The sequence below is a fragment of the Syngnathus typhle genome, linkage group LG7 (assembly GCF_033458585.1).
Source record: "Syngnathus typhle isolate RoL2023-S1 ecotype Sweden linkage group LG7, RoL_Styp_1.0, whole genome shotgun sequence".
In the NCBI taxonomy this organism is placed as follows: domain Eukaryota; kingdom Metazoa; phylum Chordata; class Actinopteri; order Syngnathiformes; family Syngnathidae; genus Syngnathus; species Syngnathus typhle.
The window spans coordinates 6,471,729-6,492,338 of record NC_083744.1 but is presented as its reverse complement, the minus strand read 5'-3'; the positions used below and the strand labels follow the sequence as shown (position 1 = coordinate 6,492,338).

Below are 20,610 nucleotides of genomic sequence, written 5' to 3'. Positions count from 1 at the left end.
AAATGATCGCGATCGCCATGGGTCCTTTGTCAACACTGGAGCTGCTTCAACATCCCCTTTAACAAGTCACCGAGTCTGGCAATCGAATCTCTACTATGGAGTGTACCTTTAATTTGATGTTTTCCCTCCAAATTAACCCTCAGCCTTTTACCTCCAGATGGAAGACTTTAGATCATAATTAGTCAAAACACAAATTCAAATAAATATTCTAATTTCCCCACGTTCTTATTTGGTTAAATAAGCAAATTACAAAAAATAAAACACAAATGTCATGGTTCAGCGTCATTGACAATTCAAGGTGCACGGTGAAATGAAGTACATTTCATTGTAGACACAAAGTCAATGTCACCAGTTGCAATATACTGTCATGAATAAGACAAATCGATTTGAGTCATCTCAAAATCTAAAAATTTGATAGTCAAAGTGAACTCCACCATATTTTCTTTTTTTCTTTTAAGATGAATGCATCACTATATACTGTGAATCACGGCCACTTGTACAGGTCATTCAAAAAAGACACAAACACTGAGCTTTGACTTTTATAAAATGGTAATGAAATTCAAAAAGGCAGTTCATGTACACATTACTGTAAATTCACATTTATTACATGTAACTTTGGGGCACAGGCCAGCCGGTCTAGTCATGTCCATCAGTGTCCCATGCATTCTTGTTGCTGTGGTGTTGTTATTGCACCAAAAAAAAAAAAAAAAGCAGGCATTTATTACTGAAATGGAATTTTATATTGAGTTGTACATTTATTGCCAATCAATCTATTTAAGGCTTCGGCAGTAGAGGTGGGGGGGAAATCATGAAAAAGAAAAAAAAACAGCTATTAGACAGCATAGTGACTTTTCAATGGCACTAACTTTATTGATCAACATAACAATAAACAACAAAAGTACTGTTATGCACCTCTTTTCAGCCTCCACATGGCAAGTTTGATTTGATTCGGAAGGATCTGGATTCAGTCTCGTGGGCCTGGTAGCTATTCTGTGTTCACCGCATTATTTCTCTGTAATATATTATTATAAACAATATTAATTTGAACACATATTAATGTTTCAAGCATCCTTAGTTTCCAAAAGACATCACTTCATTAACTGGACAACAGTTTATGCTACTTAATTTGCATGAAACAATTTTCCATGGATTTTGATTTAAAAATAAATACAGGCTAAATGGTTAATATGACTATGAATATGAAATGAATATATGCATAATTATACGCCGACTTGATTATGTTGTATTTTAAATCTAAAGAATCGCCTCCGAGTTTGATGCTTTTACTTTGAAATATTCTCGTGAGTAGCCGAACATACTCTTAAACTGAAATCTCACCATTTTACTTCCTGCCGTGAAAGCGCTGCTAATGTAGGCACTTGATGATCGTTTTCTAGTAGGATACGTTTGTTTTAGGAATAAAATAAACATCGACTACTGTTATATAGCCGGGATGGATATTCTCAAAGCAGAGATCGCGAGGAAGAGGAAACTCATCGAGGAAAAACAACTCGTTGACGTGAGTGTGTTGGCTAGTTAGCCCCCTTTGCTAATGCTAACTTGTTATTTTAAGGAACGTTCTAGAAGCACTTCTCTTTTACGTGTTATATGCCTCACGAGCGATAGACCCTGAATCCTCAGGCTAGCTTTATTTATAAAGCTGAAATGATCATTTTCAGTAAATGTTATCCGAAGCGTTAAAGTTGTGCAAACTGGATGAAAATGTCAACAACAACAAAATGGTGCCCATCATGTACCGTAAATTTACCGTTTACCGTTTGAATGTACAATTTAAAATTATGTAAGTATGTTTACGTGTAATATGTAGTTGTATTTGCACTATATATTTTGTGTGTGTGGGATCTCATTCAGCCTGATTGTTTCTGGGTGCACACTACTGATGCTTTAGACCAGATTGTGTTGTATGAACCTCGTATTACTCAATCGCGTGTTCATGTGTACCTACTAAAGTGTCCCATTTACTATGTTGCCCCTCCAGCAGAAGTAAATCATAAAACCCAGCACCCCCTTTTTTTGTTCCTAGGACTCCAAAAGGTTCTTCAAAAGAGGAGATCTTGCTCGCAAGGAGGAGGAGGACTACTTCCAAAAATGCGGCTATAAGGTGGATTCTTGTTCATATTCAAACACACAAAGAGATCTCGCATCTCTTCAGTATTTTGCCACCGTTCAGACGCATGTGCACACACACACGCGCACATTCTTTCTCACACACCTCCAAGGTGGTTCAGGTGTGCATTTAGTGTCTGCATTTGTCCTCACTATGCTGTTTCTCCTCAACTTGCCACCTGCATTTGTAGGTTCAGAGAGAGACTCCTGACAGCCAGGTATGGGTAACTGGTATGATGGGATGCATGGCTGAAAGAGTTTGAGTTTACTTTTGTTTTTTGTAATGCACATTGTCATACTGCTTCTACTTCCTTGATACCTTTTGATACCTGCAATGATTTTGATTCAGTTCTCCATGGTGATATGTAATTTCATCTGCTCCCTGTACTGGACTTGTTTCATTGAATTATTAAAAGTTAACAAGGAACAGAAGGCACACTGCCAAATCAGAACACAGCTTTAATGTGCTTGTCCGCATGGAGACTGGTTTGAAATTGGACATGTTTGTTCCATAATTATTATTATTTATTTTTTCCTTTGATTGCTGTTCTATTATTTGCAACATTTTTATTTGCTCTCCATGTTTGATTTCTTTTTAATAGTGGGAGAGAAATTATGATCATGTTTACTCTTGTGATTACAGTTTTTTTCTTAACAATAAAAACATTTTCATTAGTTTTTTTGGGGGGGGTGGGTCAAACCACCATTTTTCATGGAAAATGTATGTTGGCGGTTGCTCGTTTTTTTGTATGATGTTGTTTAGGAAGTGTGTGCTTATATTTGACCCCATGAGTGTCTCCGTTGAAAAATCGCCCCGCCATCATTTAAATTGCTCATCTCTGCTCTACCAGATTATTTTGGTTAAACCTGTTAAGAACATCCTCAAATGATCAGTTCTGCATGAGTCAATGAAAGCATGTTGGAGTTCACCACTTTATTTTTTAAGACGTAACCACTTGCAGTCAATTAGAGAATACATCACACTGTTCTTTGGCGTTTCAGGAATATATGCATGTAAATCTGTGCTGTCATCCTCATTGAATTCTGAGATCCAAAAGTTCTTGCCGCCTCAAATCTCACTCATTGAATCTGCATTTCATCTGAGATTCAAATACTAAACTTGTGTACTCATTTTTCTGTTGAAGATCGATAAAAAAGAAGAGAATGAAACATCCACCTCTGCTAATCCTGTGTTGGAGTTGGAACTAACGGAAGAGAAGCTGCCCATGACGCTGTCAAGGCAGGAGGTGAGTTCAGCTGGGTCCATTTCACTTAAATTCATCAGAGAGAAAAAAGAGCACGTTTCCTTATTAGTGATCCTCAGTGTGTGGACTTTTATAAGCTATGTTGAATGATGTAGTAGTTGAACCTGGAAGATGTGCTCAGCATGTCAAATGAAGTAGATGTTGAGGCTAAAATCGCTAGAAGGTTCCCAGCAAGACACTCATGATTACACAAATGTGTCTTTTGCATCAATGTGACTAGGTCATCCGACGGCTGAGGGAACGAGGCGAGCCAATCCGACTGTTCGGAGAGTCCGACTACGATGCTTTCCAGAGACTCCGCAAGATTGAGATTCTGACTCCAGAAGTGAACAAGGTATAGCTCCACGCACCATTAGGTGGAATACAAAACCAATAACGCAGTGATACTTTAAGTCACCAGTGAGCCAATTTGGGACTTTTTCTGTTACGAGCGATCACTTGGTTTATTTTGTTTTGTGTTGCAAGCCAAAATTTAGGCTATGAGTGAGCTTCACATATGCAGCCACTCAAGTCAAATTAAAACCACGGTAAACTGTCTGACCAGTACTCCACACTGCACTTGACAGTCAGAGCTCAGCTGCGACACAAGAGCACAAGCTGTGTTTATCACGTTGTTCATGTTATCACCATCAATTGCCTGTGCGGCGTAGGGTTATAGAAATGACCTGAAGACGGCCATGGACAAGATTGACCAGCAGTACCTAAACGAAATTGTTGGTGGGACAGAGCCGGGAGAAAAGGACACGCAGCATGACCTCAAAGTGCATGAAGAGAACACCACTATTGAAGAACTGGAGGTACTCACACATCCTAGAAAATTAGACATGAAATGGGAGGGCTGCCTAAAAACTGCTAACCTTCAAAGCAAGGCTGCTTCTTAGTTCAAGAGTCTCATTTGTGTGTACCTGCTACTTATACTTAGAACTCCACACTGGATGTTGTCCGATGCATATTTATCATCCATACAGGCTCTCGGTAAAACTCTGGGAAGAGGGGATGACGACGGGGACCAAGAGGTCATCGACAAGTTCTTGCGCGTAAGACAACCGGCGCCAATCGTTGCCACGAGACTCTCTGCCAGTTGACTTGATTGTCATTTCTGTTCCCATTCCAGTTCCTTCTTGGCGTGTGGGCCAAAGATCTGAACAGTCGCGAGGACTATGTGAAGCGCAGCGTTCAGGGGAAGCTGGCCAGTGCCACCCACTCGCAGACAGAGTCGTACCTCAAACCTCTCTTTAGGAAGCTCAGGAAGAAGGTAGCGTGTTGTGGCTCTTTGCTTGGTGTATGCTGACAGTCATGTGTCTACATCTACTGTTGACTTGTGTCATTTATAGTTCATGCATATACTTACAATTGAGTAAATGCACATAAATAGCCACTACCTCCTATGAAAAAAGAATTCCATTATTTTGCAGCCCCACACTAATGTACTCAGCTTTCACAGCCAACTTAATTTTTCTCTGTCATGTCAGGGTTTACCAGCTGACATCAAGGAGTCCATCACTGACATCATCAAATTCATGCTGGAGAGAGAGTACGTCAAGGCAAACGACGCGTATCTTCAGATGGCCATTGGAAACGCCCCCTGGCCCATTGGTGTGACCATGGTGGGCATCCACGCCCGTACGGGCAGAGAGAAGATCTTCTCCAAGCACGTGGCTCACGTCCTCAACGATGAAACGCAGAGGAAGTATATTCAGGTGTGCAAACGGTGTCTCGACTAACTGCTTATCTTGGTTATCCGTGTTGGGTTTACAAAGGGCCAAACTGAATCAACAGTCAATAACATCCATTGAGACATCCACCCGTGCATTGGTGGTGGGTGAACTGGAGAGGCAGGGTACCACCTGAACTGGCTGAGAGTCAATCACAGGGCACAAACAATTACTCGTATTCTCACTTGAGGACAACTTTGAGTCCTCATTGAACTTTGCACACATGTGCACGGATTTCCATTTCATTCACTACTTGCCAAATGACACAATTTTCTACCTCCTGCGCAGGGACTAAAGAGGCTGATGACCATCTGCCAAAAACACTTCACGACGGTTCCATCCAAGTGTGTGGAGTACAACGCGCTTTAATGCTACGCCGCGACTGAACATTCAAGCAGATGGATCGTGTCAAGATGGCAAGTTGTTGTAAAAGTCACTCTTTGATGGAGATGACACCAATCCCCCTCAGACTCGTCGTGACGCTCATTGGTTTTCTCACCATCTCATTTTTCTCAGTCGATAATAACCTGTTGGTCTTTTGAGCACATGCATACTCTCAGAATTTTGTTCTTTCAGGAAACATTTGCGATTTAGCATTTAGTGTGATCCACTGTGCTGTCTAAAGCGGAAGATCCTTTAGTGTAAGTTTTATTACACACACCCACCCACCCCTGCCAAATCAGGTGTGTGCATCTTTTGTTGCGCTTGGGGTTTTCAGTATACTCTGGAGAATTTAGTAGGAAATCATACCAAAACAGCTGCACTGTTTTCCAACCACATGCTGTAAAAGAAGCAGATTTCTATTTATACATGGCGTGTTCATCACATGTTCTAGGCAACCCCGAGTAATCCAAAATCCCGCTAAATTAGTCTGTAATCAGTTATATCTGATATTGGGGGTTCTTTCCTCCTAAAAATTTTATTTTTCCTAATATTAAAACTCCATTTTCTTGTTTATAAATAAATTCCTACTAAATTCTCAGTTTATCTGAAATTACCGTCACGCCTTTTATGTTATTTTTAAAACATTAAAGAAATGGTTTCAGAAACTCTACTTTGTCATATTTTCTACTCTTTTGAGTGTTTTTTCTTTAATGTCTACTTTAATTCGGGGAGCTTTTTTAAAAAAGATTCTCACAGCAGCAGGCTCTTACATTTTTTGTTTTTGTTAGATTGTTAGGAAAATTCAAATTATGTATTGTGTCGTACTATAAGTATTTTTTAACCTATTAAATTCACAAGGAGTTCATTGTTGCTTTTTTTCTCGGGAAATTCCAAATTATGTAATTTATTTTCCATGGCCTTCAGCTCTTTTATTTTCCAAGTATAACCAAGTCATGCCATTCGTTATTCTATTATTCCGTTTTTTCTTTTGCACAGAGTCTTACTGAAGGGTTTTGAAATTAGGTTCTTATCTGATTTCTCTGTGGCCTCATCGTTAAATTGTTTTTTTATGTTAGGTTAGTTTTTTTCCAGATAAAAGATCTCCTTGGCAAATGTTTGAAAACATTATTTTATAACCATGTTTCAAAAGAGTCTGTCGTCATAATCCCTTGCATAGATGTATTATTCCAGAATGCAGATGGCCGCGCTCCAGAAACTCGATGAGATAGTAGAGTCCGACGTCACTCACTCTCCGACCTTATTACACCGTGTGTGTAACCATGGTGATTTGGTGTTCCTGATGTTCCCAGTCGTCTGGTCTGCTGTCCGTGCGCGTCACTACGGCTCCGGCTTCGCCTCCTCCGCACGTCATTACTTCGCCAGGCTGAGCCAGGTTAGGTTGACAGGCAAATTGCCGGTGTCGGATTCTCCTGCGCTGACGTCCGATGACAATTTATTCCAACAGCGGGAATGCTGAAATGTTTGCACACTGTGAGGGGATCATTGTGTTTGTTCAGCCATGTTGGCATTTATCCGCCCTTGAGTTAAGTAAGCGGAATATGTTGGCTGCAGTCCAGTAGTGACGCGTCACAAGAACCCTGAACTGGAACGGCCATGACACACACACAATTGAGTGTGCTGTGTTATCATTTCACACGGCTGACTGCACACCAGAGACATTCATTGTGCTTCTAAGCAGTCCAAATGTTGTACAGGGGCACTGTTACTAAATGTTTGTGAAATCAGTCTAAACCATTTTCCCAATTTTGTTTTTAATACAGAAAATAGCACTGTGAGCCCAAACCTTTATTGATCCAGGGCATATAATTAACATTAAAAAAAAAAGTTATTTTTTATTTTTTTGTTCTCGACATTGATTTACAGATACGGAAAATAGGAGCTTAAAACGTGATTGTATACTAATATTTTGTCTTTCCTTATTTTTCCAATGTGGTCTTTTTTGACAGTTGGCAAACCATCTTGAGAATTTATCAACACCACCAAGTGGTACTGTCCTTTCACTGCGAGGAAGCCAATGTGCAGTGGCGTAGGCAAGCCGGGGCGGTGCCCCGGTTAGGACTCCCTCCGCCCCGGCTGAAAAAGATCGAGCTTTTTCGATTCTTCATTTTCATGCCGTTTTTTTCTTTCGGTCTTGCGCGAATGTGCTTGTGCTATTCTATGTGCGCGATGTTATCCATTCACCGTTTGCCTCCCGGACCTGGATGTTGTTTTAGCGATCAGCGAACGGCGTGGGTGATGTTCGATCTTTTTTCCTGTGGGCGCGCGCCCCTACTGGAAAAATTCCTGGCTACGCCACTGCCAATGTGAATTGATGGCGTTTGGATCTTACAAATATAATGTCGACAGAAAATTAAAGTATTGAAAATATCACTTAACAATAGTAACAAAGTACTTGGTACCTAACATTTGGTTTGTCATATTTTCCCACTCATGAGTTTCCTGTCCCCTTTTTCTTCATGGCATAACAACTGCGTCCTACTTTGCATATATCATTGAATGCTTTAATGTCATCCACCATGGCAACAGTGAGGCCTTAAGGATTTTTCTCTCTGATGAGGATGCAGGCAAGCTGATTCAAAAGCTGTTCTCTGAGCTCCTTTTGTTCGAGGCGTAGGATTGAATCAAGAGAAGAGGGACAAAGGATGCCATTTATGGATTGGTAGAACCAGAACCGCCGTAACCTGCTCCTGCTGCTATGGAATTGCATCTGCTTTTGCAGAAATCAAAGCAACAGCACGCTTGTCAATTCTTGGGTTTAGGATCAAAACATTTGTGTACGGTTCATCCTGTCCACTGCTATATTGTGGATTTTTTTCCAAACATATTTGAATTTCATCCATGAACCTGCTGATTTAAAAATTTGATCGACACAGAAAGTTGGGTCAATGTGGTGGAGATACAGTTCTCTCCATAAACACCACCCCCTCTATCCCCTGAAAATAATTATACATACTTTTGTACTGTACATAACTCTCACTGTTTTGAGATTCTCCCGTGACCTTTTGAAGATCAAGGTAAGAACTTGTGCAAACGTGGTGATAACATGATGCAACAGGGTTTCAAGTTCTCCCACAAACAAAATCACCAATGTCCTGTAAGAAAACACATACATGACTTGGACATTTTTCCTGATGTAAGTTTCCCCCATGTTCCAATGTGGTAACTTTTCCAAATGTGGTGGGAACATTGACCATTCTTGGGATGCTTTCAAACTCCTTTGGGAATGTTACCACCGCTGTCCCACAGAAAATACACATGTATGGAAAGTCAAGATTCTTGATTTAATACACAGATAACTAGTAGACATGAGTCACATTTGCCTTGCAACCTCAGTGAAAAAGAAAGAATGACATTCTTTGATTATCCTATTATAGGTCATTCAATTTCAGGTGAAAGAATGACATTTGGGGTATTTGTTATTTAATATTGCTGTCAAATGTCAAAACGGGGCATATTTGTTTCAACCAATACGTCTAAGGGTTAACTTTTGGTATTTGGCCCTATACTCTCAGAGAGAGAGAGCGAGCGAGGGCGCGAGACCTAAGGGGAGGGAGTAAGGGAGTGAGGACGCACATGGCACGTCGCAGGCGGCCAGTGTTTACCCCGTGGGACAGCCTTCTCCCTCTCGCTGACGGACGAAAGGGAGGCCGTTCTCCTCCTGCCTCTTATCCAGACACAACCGCCGCCGCCGCCTCCTCCGCGTCCTCGGGTCATGGACGGCGTGCAATCTCAACACGTCGGCGTGGAGGAGGCTGAGGACACGTTCCGCGCCCTCGCCTACGACACGGCGCTCAGCACGGTGGTGGCGGTGGCAGTTTACGTGGCGCTCAAAGCCGGCCTGGACGGGGTCCGGCGGTGGCGCGCCCGCATCTCGGTGCTTGTCGTGGGCTCGGGTCCCGTAGGGCTGACGGCCGCCCTGGTCGCTGTCCGCTCGGGGAAGGTGCTGAAGCTGACCGTGCTGGACGAGCGCAACCGGAGCGCGCTGCTCTGCCGGCCGCAGCAGATCGCCCTGGACCCACGCAGCGTGGACTTTCTGCTGGGACTCGGCGTGGACTTTGACAACATGGAGGGATGCTGGCACGATGAGCACTTCTTCACCAGAATGGGCGTGTTCCAGGAGTACCTGCTCAGCATCCTGGAGCAGAAGAAGCAGCAGGTGGACGTCAGGGTGCAACTCGGCACTAAGGTATTGCAACACGTCCATTTTTTTTTTAATGCCTTTTCACAACGTTTGTAAACACTTGGTGCCGAAATACTTCTGGGTGGCAAAAAATGAAAAAGGTGGGTTGCACTGCCTGGTGGAGTACAAATCTAAAAAGATGTCAGAAACGTTTCTACAGTATTGACAAGATTGTATGATAGACACTTCTAAAAGGACAAACTGGCAACCAAAACACCATCATCAGGTGTGTGGAAATAATTTTCTGACATATCTTCATATTTTGTGACTATAAAAAGTCGACACATGCCTATTTAAATGCCATGTTTTAGTGATGATAAAATAAGACCAAGATAAATCATTTAAAAACTTTCTACTATTAATGTGACCTCTAACCCGTAACATTCAATTATTAAAAATAATTGAGAATGGGGTCATACGAGCGTGCACATCCCCTTGTGGTTGAAGTTGTGGCTAAGTTCAAAAGTTACAAATCACATAGTATATCCTAATATTCGAACAACCAAACGTACATTTTGGAATTATGGCCTTGAAGATCAAGCTTGAATTCCTCACAAAAAAATGCAGTCTGATAAACACATCCATGTAAAAGAGGGTGTGTACACTTGCGCAACCTTGTTCAGGTTACGTGGCATTAGACAATGTTCATGATAACATGATGTCAGGTGTCTTAGAATTTAGTAGAACAATGCACAAAAAATATCAAACTTTGACAAATTATTGCTTAATTCACAATATGTGCCAAGACTTTCCCATTTTCTACAATTTGTTGCTAAAATCTCTCTTTTCCTACAGTTTTGTAAAACAAAACTAAATGTTGATTGAATCCAATGTGCTCAACTTTTCTACAATATTCCATGATAGAATTTCTTGAGTCTGCGCAGGTCTTTCTTCCCCCTGTGCACACACACTTGTAATAATGAGAATAATGGGTGACGCCTCATCCCTTCTCTTTCCAGCCAGAGTTCAACCCAAGTTGGCATGAATGTACTATTTCTATGCAGAGTGGGTGATGGATTGAATGCTCACTGAATATTTGTGTCATGGCTGCAGACCAGAGACTTCTTCTTTTTGTCCCCCTCTCCGCCTCATTAAACAGCAATGCTCGCAATCCAAACCTGCACATTACCAGCTTGTTTTACATTCACACGTCCACATTTCGCCTTGGCGCCGAGGACTTTGCAAGATGAAGAGGGAGACGTCTGTCAAGAAAAAAAAAGTAGCATTGCATTACTGCCACAGACCCACCTGCAATCAGTGTGATAGAAGAGACAATGAATAAATAAAATAAAATAAAATAAAATAAAATAAAATAAAATAAAATAAAATAAAATAAAATAAAATAAAATAAAATAAAATAAAATAAAATAAAATAAAATAAAAAAATAAATGTTTTTTTTCTGGTCATGTTATCAATAGATGAATACTAATTGTTGCCTGCTCCAGATGATGTAGGCTGCATGGCACAGCCGTGTGCCACTGCTTTTTTTTGATAGGTTTAGTTTAGTTGATTGTTTAGCACATATTATTATATCAATAACTGTGCAAGGAGGGAGACGAAGCCTCGGGCTTGTAAAGAGCTCCACTCCTTCTTCTATAATGGGAAGATAATACAGGTGTTTTTTTTCACTAGTTCACTGAGGATTACCTGCGACGCATCCCCGCCAGGGAGTGGCCACGTGTGATTGTGGTGGCCGACGGCTCGTGTGGCGACTCCTGCTCCGTACTGGGTCTCAGCTCTGACTACATGGTGGAGTCGTGCCACGCCTACGGAGCCAACGCCAGCATCGAGAGGCTGGACCAGAGACAGGTGCAATAAACAAATGCAAGGACAAACATACTGAAGTGTACGGAGCGGAGTCAGTCAAAACAGGATATTGCAGGATATTAAAGAGACTATAAAGCCACAAATTCAGCAAATGGGTCATAATAAAAGCGGTGATGAATATAAGCATGTCAGTAAAAGTATTTTGACTTTTTGAAAATTGCCTCTCATGGGGTGGAAGACAGCTTTTTATTGACAATTTCTCACATTTATTTCACCAATATAAATACAGGCACCAATATTTGATATGATATATAATCACATTTACAGCTCCATAGCATGCTGTGTGGGTTCTATACAACAGTAATTTGATGTGAACCTTTATGCAGTGGATACAAAAATTCAGGATATGTATGTACCCCTGTTCAAATGCCAAGTTTTCATGATGTGTTAATGTGACTTAGACCCTGTACAACTCAACTGAAACTGTTTAGATGTTCTGGTAAGCTTTTCCTGGTATTTGTTATAGCTTTCCCACTGAAGCCTGAATGTTCTGTGCTAACAATGACGTTTTTTTTTTTTAACTGTTCATCAAGTCGTCCACCTCGACTCTGAGATAAAAAAAACAACAACCTTAGTATGGTGTTCTTTTTGTAGTGAACACTGAGCAGGGATGTGTTTACACCAAACATACCTTTTGGAATTATGGCCAAAATGTTAATGTCATTGGACCATACCAAAATCTCATGTACACATTTGTGTTATGTCCAAAAAACAAGACTGAACTTTTTTACCAAAATGCCAGTTATAAGAGGGTGTGCACACTTATGCAACCAACTAAATTTTAATTCTACTTCCCCTCTTAAAAATATTTTAAAAATATGATCTTGCACATGTTACAGATCACTTTAATAGTGGAAAAAGTTCTAAAGTTGTCTTGGTGTAATTTCTTTATGCCGCAAAACCAAGCATTTGAATAGGGGTGTGTAGACTTTTTATGCCCAATGTACATGGTGGTACATACTCTCTTTTATTATTAAACTATTCACATCACGTCCTCCACACTACAGAGGTCATATGGCCTCCTCTTAATTTGCCCCAGCCCCCTCCAGGCTTGTTTCCTGTTCTGATTGAATTTGCCTCTCAGGATACGACCCTGTCAGCCTCGCTCGCCGTCCTTTCCCGTGCCTGTCCCGGTCCCCATCATCTCGCCATCCACTAAATGCTGTTTGATCCCACTTGGCTGCTTTATGTCACTACAAGGGAGATGAATCAATTCCGGCTGGAGGGAGGATGGGGATGTAATGTTGTAGTGTTGGACTGAAATAGATCCATTAGAAGGAATCGTGTACTGTATGTTCCCTACTTCATTACCTCGGAGGTCATGCATAGCACATATATTGTCCAAAGTAGAGGTTCTCAAAATGTTTCCAGGGAGCCCCTCATAATCCCAACACCAATTAAATGAGTCACTAGCATGGACATTTCTAGCCGTAAACTGAAATGCAACTATTTACAACAATTTATTTCAATGCCATTTTTCCCATAACAAATACTGACAACCAATTATAAAACGTTGCCTTATAAAGCGTTTATCAATGATACCGAAAATGTTTTATGCATTGTTGTTATACCAGATATTGTATCCCAGCAATTACTTGAAAGTGGCTCTGAAAGTTCTCTCTGTCTATCTAATTAAATCATGGTCAGAAAAACTCAGTATGGAGTGATGTTGTGTAAACAGGCCTCACTGTTACATCATAACACAAAACCTACAATGACAATTCCCTGTTTTTCTGTTGTTTTATCGTCAGGTGCCCACTCCGGAGATCCGTGCCCACAGTCTCTACTTCGACCTATCCGCGTACGGGGTGGAAGCCCAGCGGGAGCACCGCAACCTCTTGGCCAAGCAAGGGTTCCATTTGAAGATCTATGGCACCTTCAGGAATCGCTACATGGCCCTCGCCTGTCCCGCCTCCGATGCCAGGATGGTCCGCTTCCTCAGACACACGGCCAACTCCTCGGTAAGATACTCGTACGCCCTGCCTCTCAATAATAGTACCAACTGTCTTTTTGTAATGTTTTCCCCCCCTACTTAGTGGAAGGCAGTCGTGGAAAAAAAAAGCATATGTACATTCTGTGAGCTCAATAAATAATACAATATTACCACCATTGAATATTACTACCATTGACATTATAATATTCCGCTAATTATCAGTGCTTAACAAATACTATTAATAATCGTGCAAAATGCTCATGCTGCGGCGCCGAGATTTCCAGATTCTATTTGATTTAAAGCACTTGCTATTGCGTTAGTCTTAATTCACACACTTAAAACCAAATAAACATGCCGAATACATCATGATTGTTCCAAATGCTCCCGCACACTTCTCATGCAATGGATGATTCCATCTTGTCGACAAAATGATAAACTGTTGATGATGTTTGATATTATTGATTACACTCACATATTAAATAATAACGATTAAAATGAGTTTAAGGACTTAATTCAGAGCATGGACTAAGGAATTTTCTCGAGTTTGTATCTTTTAATTGATGATCAAAAGTAATAGTCCAAGTCTTAATAGTATGCAATTATGGGGTTTGCCTTTAGCACCAAAATGACAAAATACGCTGCTGCTAATGCACTGACCAAACGACGGAACCATGTTTACGGAAGGTGCTTTTCTAGGTATTCACCACCTTGCACTTAGCAGCTGGGCCATGCTTATGTCGAAGTCCATTAGAGTGTGTATGTGTGTGCGTGTGCGCGCGTGTGTGCGTGCGCCCGTGCTGTTGTTTTTGAAAGCATGTTCAAGTCTGTGGGTGCACTCAGAGGAATTGTGTGTGTGCGCTTGTACTTCTTTTTGTGGCCGCAGAATATACGCACTCAGGTGCATGGCAAGGCCATCCTTGTTGCTACGTGGGCGTCCATTCACTTGGTGTGTCGCGTTACTTGGTAACAGATGTCTGCGCCAGGTTGCTTAGAAAGAAGACAAGCGTCACTGAACAGGAGGAGAGATTGCAAGATGTTGGCTGGCATTGTCATTACTCTTGAATTGGAAAATATTCATCTTCAGGGCTTTGATGATCCATCATTGATTCCAAGCCACCAAAACAAGTCAATTTAAAGAGAAAGTCCACACCAAAATTTCTGTTCCCGTTAGTTCAAACACTGCATTTGGATTAAAATTGTGTTTGTGGAAAATGAGTTAAGCAGGCTAAAATCACTTGGGAAAAATGACATCATGGTTGCAAGGTCTCAGGAGACAACCAATCACGGCTCACCAGTTTTTTAGAAGCTGATCTGTGAAAGGTTGTGACGAGAGACCTCACAACCGATCACATCTCACCAGTTTTCAGAAGCTGATCTGTGATTGGTTGTGACCTGAGACCTGAACAATCGTGATCTCATTTTCAATAGACAGCAAGTGGCAATCTGGCCGCCCCCATAGATAGATCGAAAACAGGGGGATTTTGCCGGTTTAATTCATATTGAATATGTCCTTATGTGTCTACATCTCATCATTTATTGAACAGTTTTAGCTATATTCATGCATTCATTTGACTTCCTCTTAAAAAAATAATTGATACTGTTGTGCCTGTGATAAATAGATTTTTCAACACAAATGTTGGAGCTCACAAATAATACTCAATGCACTGGCATGGATTCTTTATTCTCTGTGAAGAACCACTTATCACGATAATAAGATAAATATCTTAATTTAAAAATCACATTACAGTTACAAACATCTAGGTCACATGAATGATAAACATGTCTTTCCTTGAGAGGTTTATTGTCCAATATGTCACTGTAAGGAGCGTCTTTCTTTCTTTGCTCGGATAGATCATGAAGAACATCTTCTATCAGTCCTTCAACGCGTACAAGACGGACATCGAACCGCGGCTGAATGACATGACGCTCTACCACATGCAGTGCAGCCGCCGCCTCTTTGAGGTCCAGCTGTCGCACAGACGCGTCAGCGCCGCCTACATCGAGGGGGACAATGTCGCTGTCACCGTGGAGGGAGAGGCGGCCCGCGTCCTCAACTTTGACACGGGTATGGGTGATATTAATTTGATCTTCAGTAAAAATTTCAACGCACGTGTCCAAGTGTAATGGTGGTTTCTGGCAAGTCTCTCTGTGTGATCATCAACTGTTCAGTGTTTCACTACTTTTTATACAACTTGTTGTTCTCTAGCAAGGAGCTGAACTGCAAAATTTAAAACAGGTATTGATGAAAATTTGCAAAGCCTTTCTGTGACTTGTCCGGCTGTAAAGGATTTGTGTTTGTGAATCATGATTTAATGCTTTAATTTCATTCATTGTGTTGCTCCATCTGTACCCACCTGTGGGAAGTATAATAATGGCAAACGGTTCTGAACAGACGGTTGAAAATTCTTTATCATACTGAAATGTATTCATTCCGTCAGTATTTATTATGGAATGTCCACCAGTTAATGTGTTTGAATTATTATGACCTCCAAATTGTCTCTTGTAGGCTGCGGAGTGAATCTAGGCCTACGAGGCCTGGAGTCCATGAGCACATTCATCTACCGCACGGCCACCGCCGTGGACCAGCACGACGTCATGGAGGCTCTCTCGGCCAAGATGCAGCACTCAAGACAAGTGGCTCGCACCTTCAAGCAGACAGGTCTGACTGAGTCCATGTATGCCTGAAACCTCTGCTTTCATGGATGGTGCACACTGGTGGTTACAGAGAAAAGGTGTCACGCCAATGCCAACGAGTATCATCAACTCACCTAAAACGCCTTGGACTGAGTTTCTGATGTCTTTGCTATAGTAGTATAATTTTTTTTGTGATGGATTGTGTCCATTTTTAATACTGTATGTAAAATAATGATATATTTAAGGATTATACTTATAAAGGGACTTCAAGTTGAATTAGTCCTCAATCCTTGGTCACACAATCCAAATTTGTATTTGAAACTTTAAGCAATGCTAACGCAGGAATTAATTTATAACCCTAACCCCTAACCTTCAAGTGACCTCCGGTTTATTTATCAATCAAGGCCTGAAAAATATTTTATTTTGAAAAGTGACCAGATTCTATCTATGACATCCGTCTGTCATGGACTCATGACATACGAATGTCTAGTGGCCGTCGCGTGATGCAAATGTTACATTCACGAACAAGCGAAATGAGTAAAGTAAATCGACACATTTGGAAATCTTTGCAATGAGGAAAAGGCACAGTGATTATTCATCACAAGTCCAAGAAGAAAACAAGGTGCATTTTACAGACAACACCCGAAAACCCACTTAAAATAGGGAATTACAGCGACAGGTGATTCCTCTACAATGAGCGAATGCTGCCTGCAGAACTTCGTCAAAAAAGAGTCCCATGAAAGAGTCATATTTGGTAGCTAATTGCATTGGTAATGCAAGGAAAAAAAACTGTGCATTTGCTTTTATTGTACCATTGCCAAAGCAGAGAGTCGCAAGAGACTGTCAACACCGAAAAAAGTTCATTTTAAGATCACCTCGGTTTCAACACACACCACTCAGTTCACTCAGAATTGAGGGAGAAAAAATTTCCAGCATCTTTGATCCTATTTTAATAAAAAGAAAGAAAACATGTCTCCATGAAGGAAATACTTATGTGAATAATCGACCTAGACTACTGTTGCACTAGAGTGGCAGCCATGGAGTTTTAAATCTCTCTTGTAAATTGACACGAATAAAGTTAGCCTACTCTAATAATCAGTGAGTTAGTTAGTTAGTTAGTTAGTTAGTTAGTTAGTTAGTTAGTTAGTTAGTTAGTTAACCTCAGTCCTTTCCTTGTCGTCCATTGAATCTAGTGTTGAGTTTAAATAGAGCTTTGCTGTCTCCTAGCGGTGTCTTTGAAAAGTACAACACGACTTAATGACGTCTCTTGCCACAACACCCCAAATGACATAAAGGTTGACAATGGCAGAATGTCGATCATCATGGCTGCTATTTCAAAATTGCTTATTGCTCCATATAAATTTCAAACCATTAATGCAAATCAGGTGTTGTGTCAATGCAGACTCACAATCTTGTAGTTCCAGCATAAAAACATCATTTTTAATGTATTTTTTAAAGACTTAAACTAGAATGCAACCTCTGATATAGTGATTTTACCTGACTGTATTTTCTTTTGTAGACAACTGTTATGCAATGGGGGAATTTGGCTAGAATTGTGTGTGTCCATGTTATGCTTAGTCAACCAAGTACCAATACTGTGCATCTAAACTGGTCATTTGACTTGCACAAGTCTGGGTTGGGTCACAAAATTTGCACCTTTCACATCAGTGAAGCAAATAGAAAGTATCCCCATTCTGATTCTAAACGGCCTCAATCGTGGGTTATTTTGACCCTCTCGGGTCAACAGTGTTCCCCTCTGAATTGGCCCACTGCTCTTTTGCAAGGCCTTTCATTATGTAGATGAGACGCAATCACGACAACAACTTTTATCTTTGCATGTCATTACATTAACACGTTGAAGGACAACATAATCAATGCATGGAATGACAAGTTGGTAAATGAATCAGACTGCCCAACGGGGACTTCAGGCTTTGATCAATGACACATGTTAAGCGAGTCTGACTTGCAAGGTGTGATCCAACTGCGTTATACTCATTTGTCGACTCTAATATCTCCCCTAAGATGGAAGTTTTACTGTACAAATTTCCTGGAGTTGATTTGTACCCGTGTGGAAAAATGTGGCCGGTACATGTTTTCTTCTGCCACACGAGAGCACTGTTTGCTTACATTTAAAATTTGCTTTGGTTCATCCAAAAATCGAATAACAATTTTGTCAAGCACAGACACAGAAATAAATTAATAATGGTACATAAAAACACGCGTAAACAAAAAATGACAAGATTAAAATGAAGTGAAGAAAAAATCCATTTATTGGAATTATTTTTACAATCAAAATATTTCCTTTTTTTAAATGTTAACTGGTTTACGCTTATGTTGGCGTTAAAAAAGACTTGACCTTGCCGAATAGTGAGTTTTCCACATTGCCCCCTTTTTAAAATGGTAGACCCTCATTACCAATATTTCTGTTATACTGTATAGCTAAGGTTTAGTGAGTACTTTAACATAACTTAAATATAAGTTAGTCAACACTTATATTGACTTGATCTTGCTATATCGTGAGCAATCCACCACTTTTTTCTTTTCTTATAAATGAGAAGACGTCATTAATGATACTATAATATTTCTGCAGCCAGATAAGGAATTAAACAAAATAAAAAATATGACCTCAGTTTTAGTTTGCTAAATAGTGAGCCAAAAACTGTTTACAATGCCCTTTGTAACCAATGCATGAATAATTGATAAATGTACGCTTATTTTCAAGATTTCTTTTATTTATTTTGGATTTTTAAAAATATTTCTGTGTGTGTAATTGTATTATATTTCAATATTACCTTTTTAGAAATATTCTCCATTATTTATTGTACATTAGCTGGGAACAGTAATGATAATTAAATGATCAAACCCTATCAAAGTCTTCAAAAACCACACCAAAACTATAAACAGAGGGGAAAATGACCTCTGAATTAGTCAATAAGATTTATATTATTCCAATCTTGGCCTTTAACATTCACCTTCATATGAACTAAACAGCCACCAAGAATGAATGAAGATGTCGTTTTCACCTTTCCCTGCTTGCTTGAGAAGACGCCAGCACGGCCCGGTATCGACGGGCCTTTGCTTGCTGTCTTGACACGCAGACAGGAAGTCACTGTCGCATGACTTGGATATCGGCACCTTATCCGATGCGCAGTGAAGGCCGCCTTGTCTCTGCTGCCTGCGCAAACAAGTTGTAGCCACAAAGAAAGCAATTAATGGTATCATTTGTGTCTTTGGCAATATTTGTGTCATGTTGTGAATCTTGCAGACTGCATATTTTTAATTCTGATCTGGGGCAAGAATATCCTTATGGTAATTGTCTTTATTAAAATAGGAAATGTGTACCGTACAGATATTTTAAAAACATATTAGTAGCCTTTTTTGACTGATAAATTAATGATTTATCCTTAATCAATTGTTACAGAAATAAGCTTATGACAATTTCATAGCTGGATCGTATGAAATAATAATTTGCTTTTTATATTACTACCATACAGGTATTTATTTTTGCAGGTGCAGGTGATCTTTGACCTCTGTATGACTTCTTACACTGTTGTTTAGTATACTTTCTTACTCTTTTACTATTTCGAGATTCCCCAATGACCCCTCACAGATCAACATGTCCCATTTATAAAAGGGTGTGCACACTTGTGCAAGTTATAGGTAACATGCCATAGTGGAAGAGATTTTATCTTGCTGCCATATTTTAAAAACCTGGGCTTTGGATGGTTTGTGTAGACTTTTTAATGCAATTACATTTTTTTCTAAAACCATATGGTCTAAATCACTCCTCACGATTGAAACGAGCCGACTCCTCCTTCTCAAATGTGAGTGTGTGTGGAGTTGGGGAGGTGCGGTTAGGGGGCGTGGGGGTTGTGTGTCACAGGTAGCCTGGGGGCCAGGTTGCTGTTGACAGGGACGAGGGTCTCAGATTTGAGGCAAGCCGTCACACCAGTGACTGCAGCTGCCTCCCCGAGTGACACCTCCCTGTTAGTGGGAGAGACGTGCCACTCTGCGTGTGTGTGCTTATGTGTGTGTGTGTGTGTGGACGGCCCCAGCAGGACTGATGAGGTGGCAGACTTTCATGTTGCACACCTAAGTGGAGTCCTGCCGGTGTCTGGACAAAGTGCACGAGGAGGTGAACACAATACACAAAAGCATGTGGAAAACACACACACACACACACACACACATGCACACGCGTGCCCATGTCTCCAGAGAGCCTCCAGTGGCGTATCGCCATCCCACCTTATCTAATTTCATTAATGTGATCCCTGTCCGTCCCGTGACGGCTTAATGGCCATTATTTGTGGCTCCCTTCAAATAAAGGCCCGGGCAGTAAATTGCAGTCTGTGGAAATCGAGATATAAACGCCACCCTGCATTACTGTATAATATCTTTGCCTTTAATTAACTGAAAGCCATGCCGACATTTATTGGATTGCAAGTTACTTGTTAATGGCTATAAATTGTGCCACCCCTCAAAAAAGAAAAAAAAAAGAATCATTGCTTATTTTACATCAATAA

General features: G+C 40.6%; 2 protein-coding genes across 3 annotated transcripts; both read left to right on the top strand.

The window, feature by feature from the left end:
* Positions 1-1,315: 1,315 nt before the first annotated feature.
* Positions 1,316-6,156, top strand: prpf18 (PRP18 pre-mRNA processing factor 18 homolog (yeast)). 2 transcript variants are annotated; one of them, XM_061283833.1, is made up of 10 exons: positions 1,316-1,519; positions 2,045-2,122; positions 2,319-2,345; positions 3,273-3,374; positions 3,613-3,726; positions 4,043-4,189; positions 4,361-4,429; positions 4,507-4,647; positions 4,865-5,092; positions 5,396-6,156. In XM_061283833.1, the coding sequence occupies exons 1-10, from the start codon at positions 1,454-1,456 to the stop codon at positions 5,474-5,476; spliced, it is 1,053 nt and encodes a 350-aa protein (XP_061139817.1). In that variant the 5' UTR covers positions 1,316-1,453; the 3' UTR covers positions 5,477-6,156. The 2 variants fall into 2 exon arrangements, with proteins under 2 accessions (XP_061139817.1, XP_061139818.1); XM_061283834.1 differs by lacking the exon at positions 2,319-2,345 and having other exon boundaries at positions 1,317-1,519.
* A 2,664-nt stretch (positions 6,157-8,820) lies between these two features.
* Positions 8,821-19,964, top strand: si:dkey-234i14.6 (uncharacterized). The gene is made up of 5 exons (XM_061284315.1): positions 8,821-9,698; positions 11,326-11,502; positions 13,272-13,481; positions 15,305-15,518; positions 15,960-19,964. The coding sequence occupies exons 1-5, from the start codon at positions 9,225-9,227 to the stop codon at positions 16,136-16,138; spliced, it is 1,254 nt and encodes a 417-aa protein (XP_061140299.1). The 5' UTR covers positions 8,821-9,224; the 3' UTR covers positions 16,139-19,964.
* The last annotated feature ends 646 nt before the right edge of the window (positions 19,965-20,610 follow it).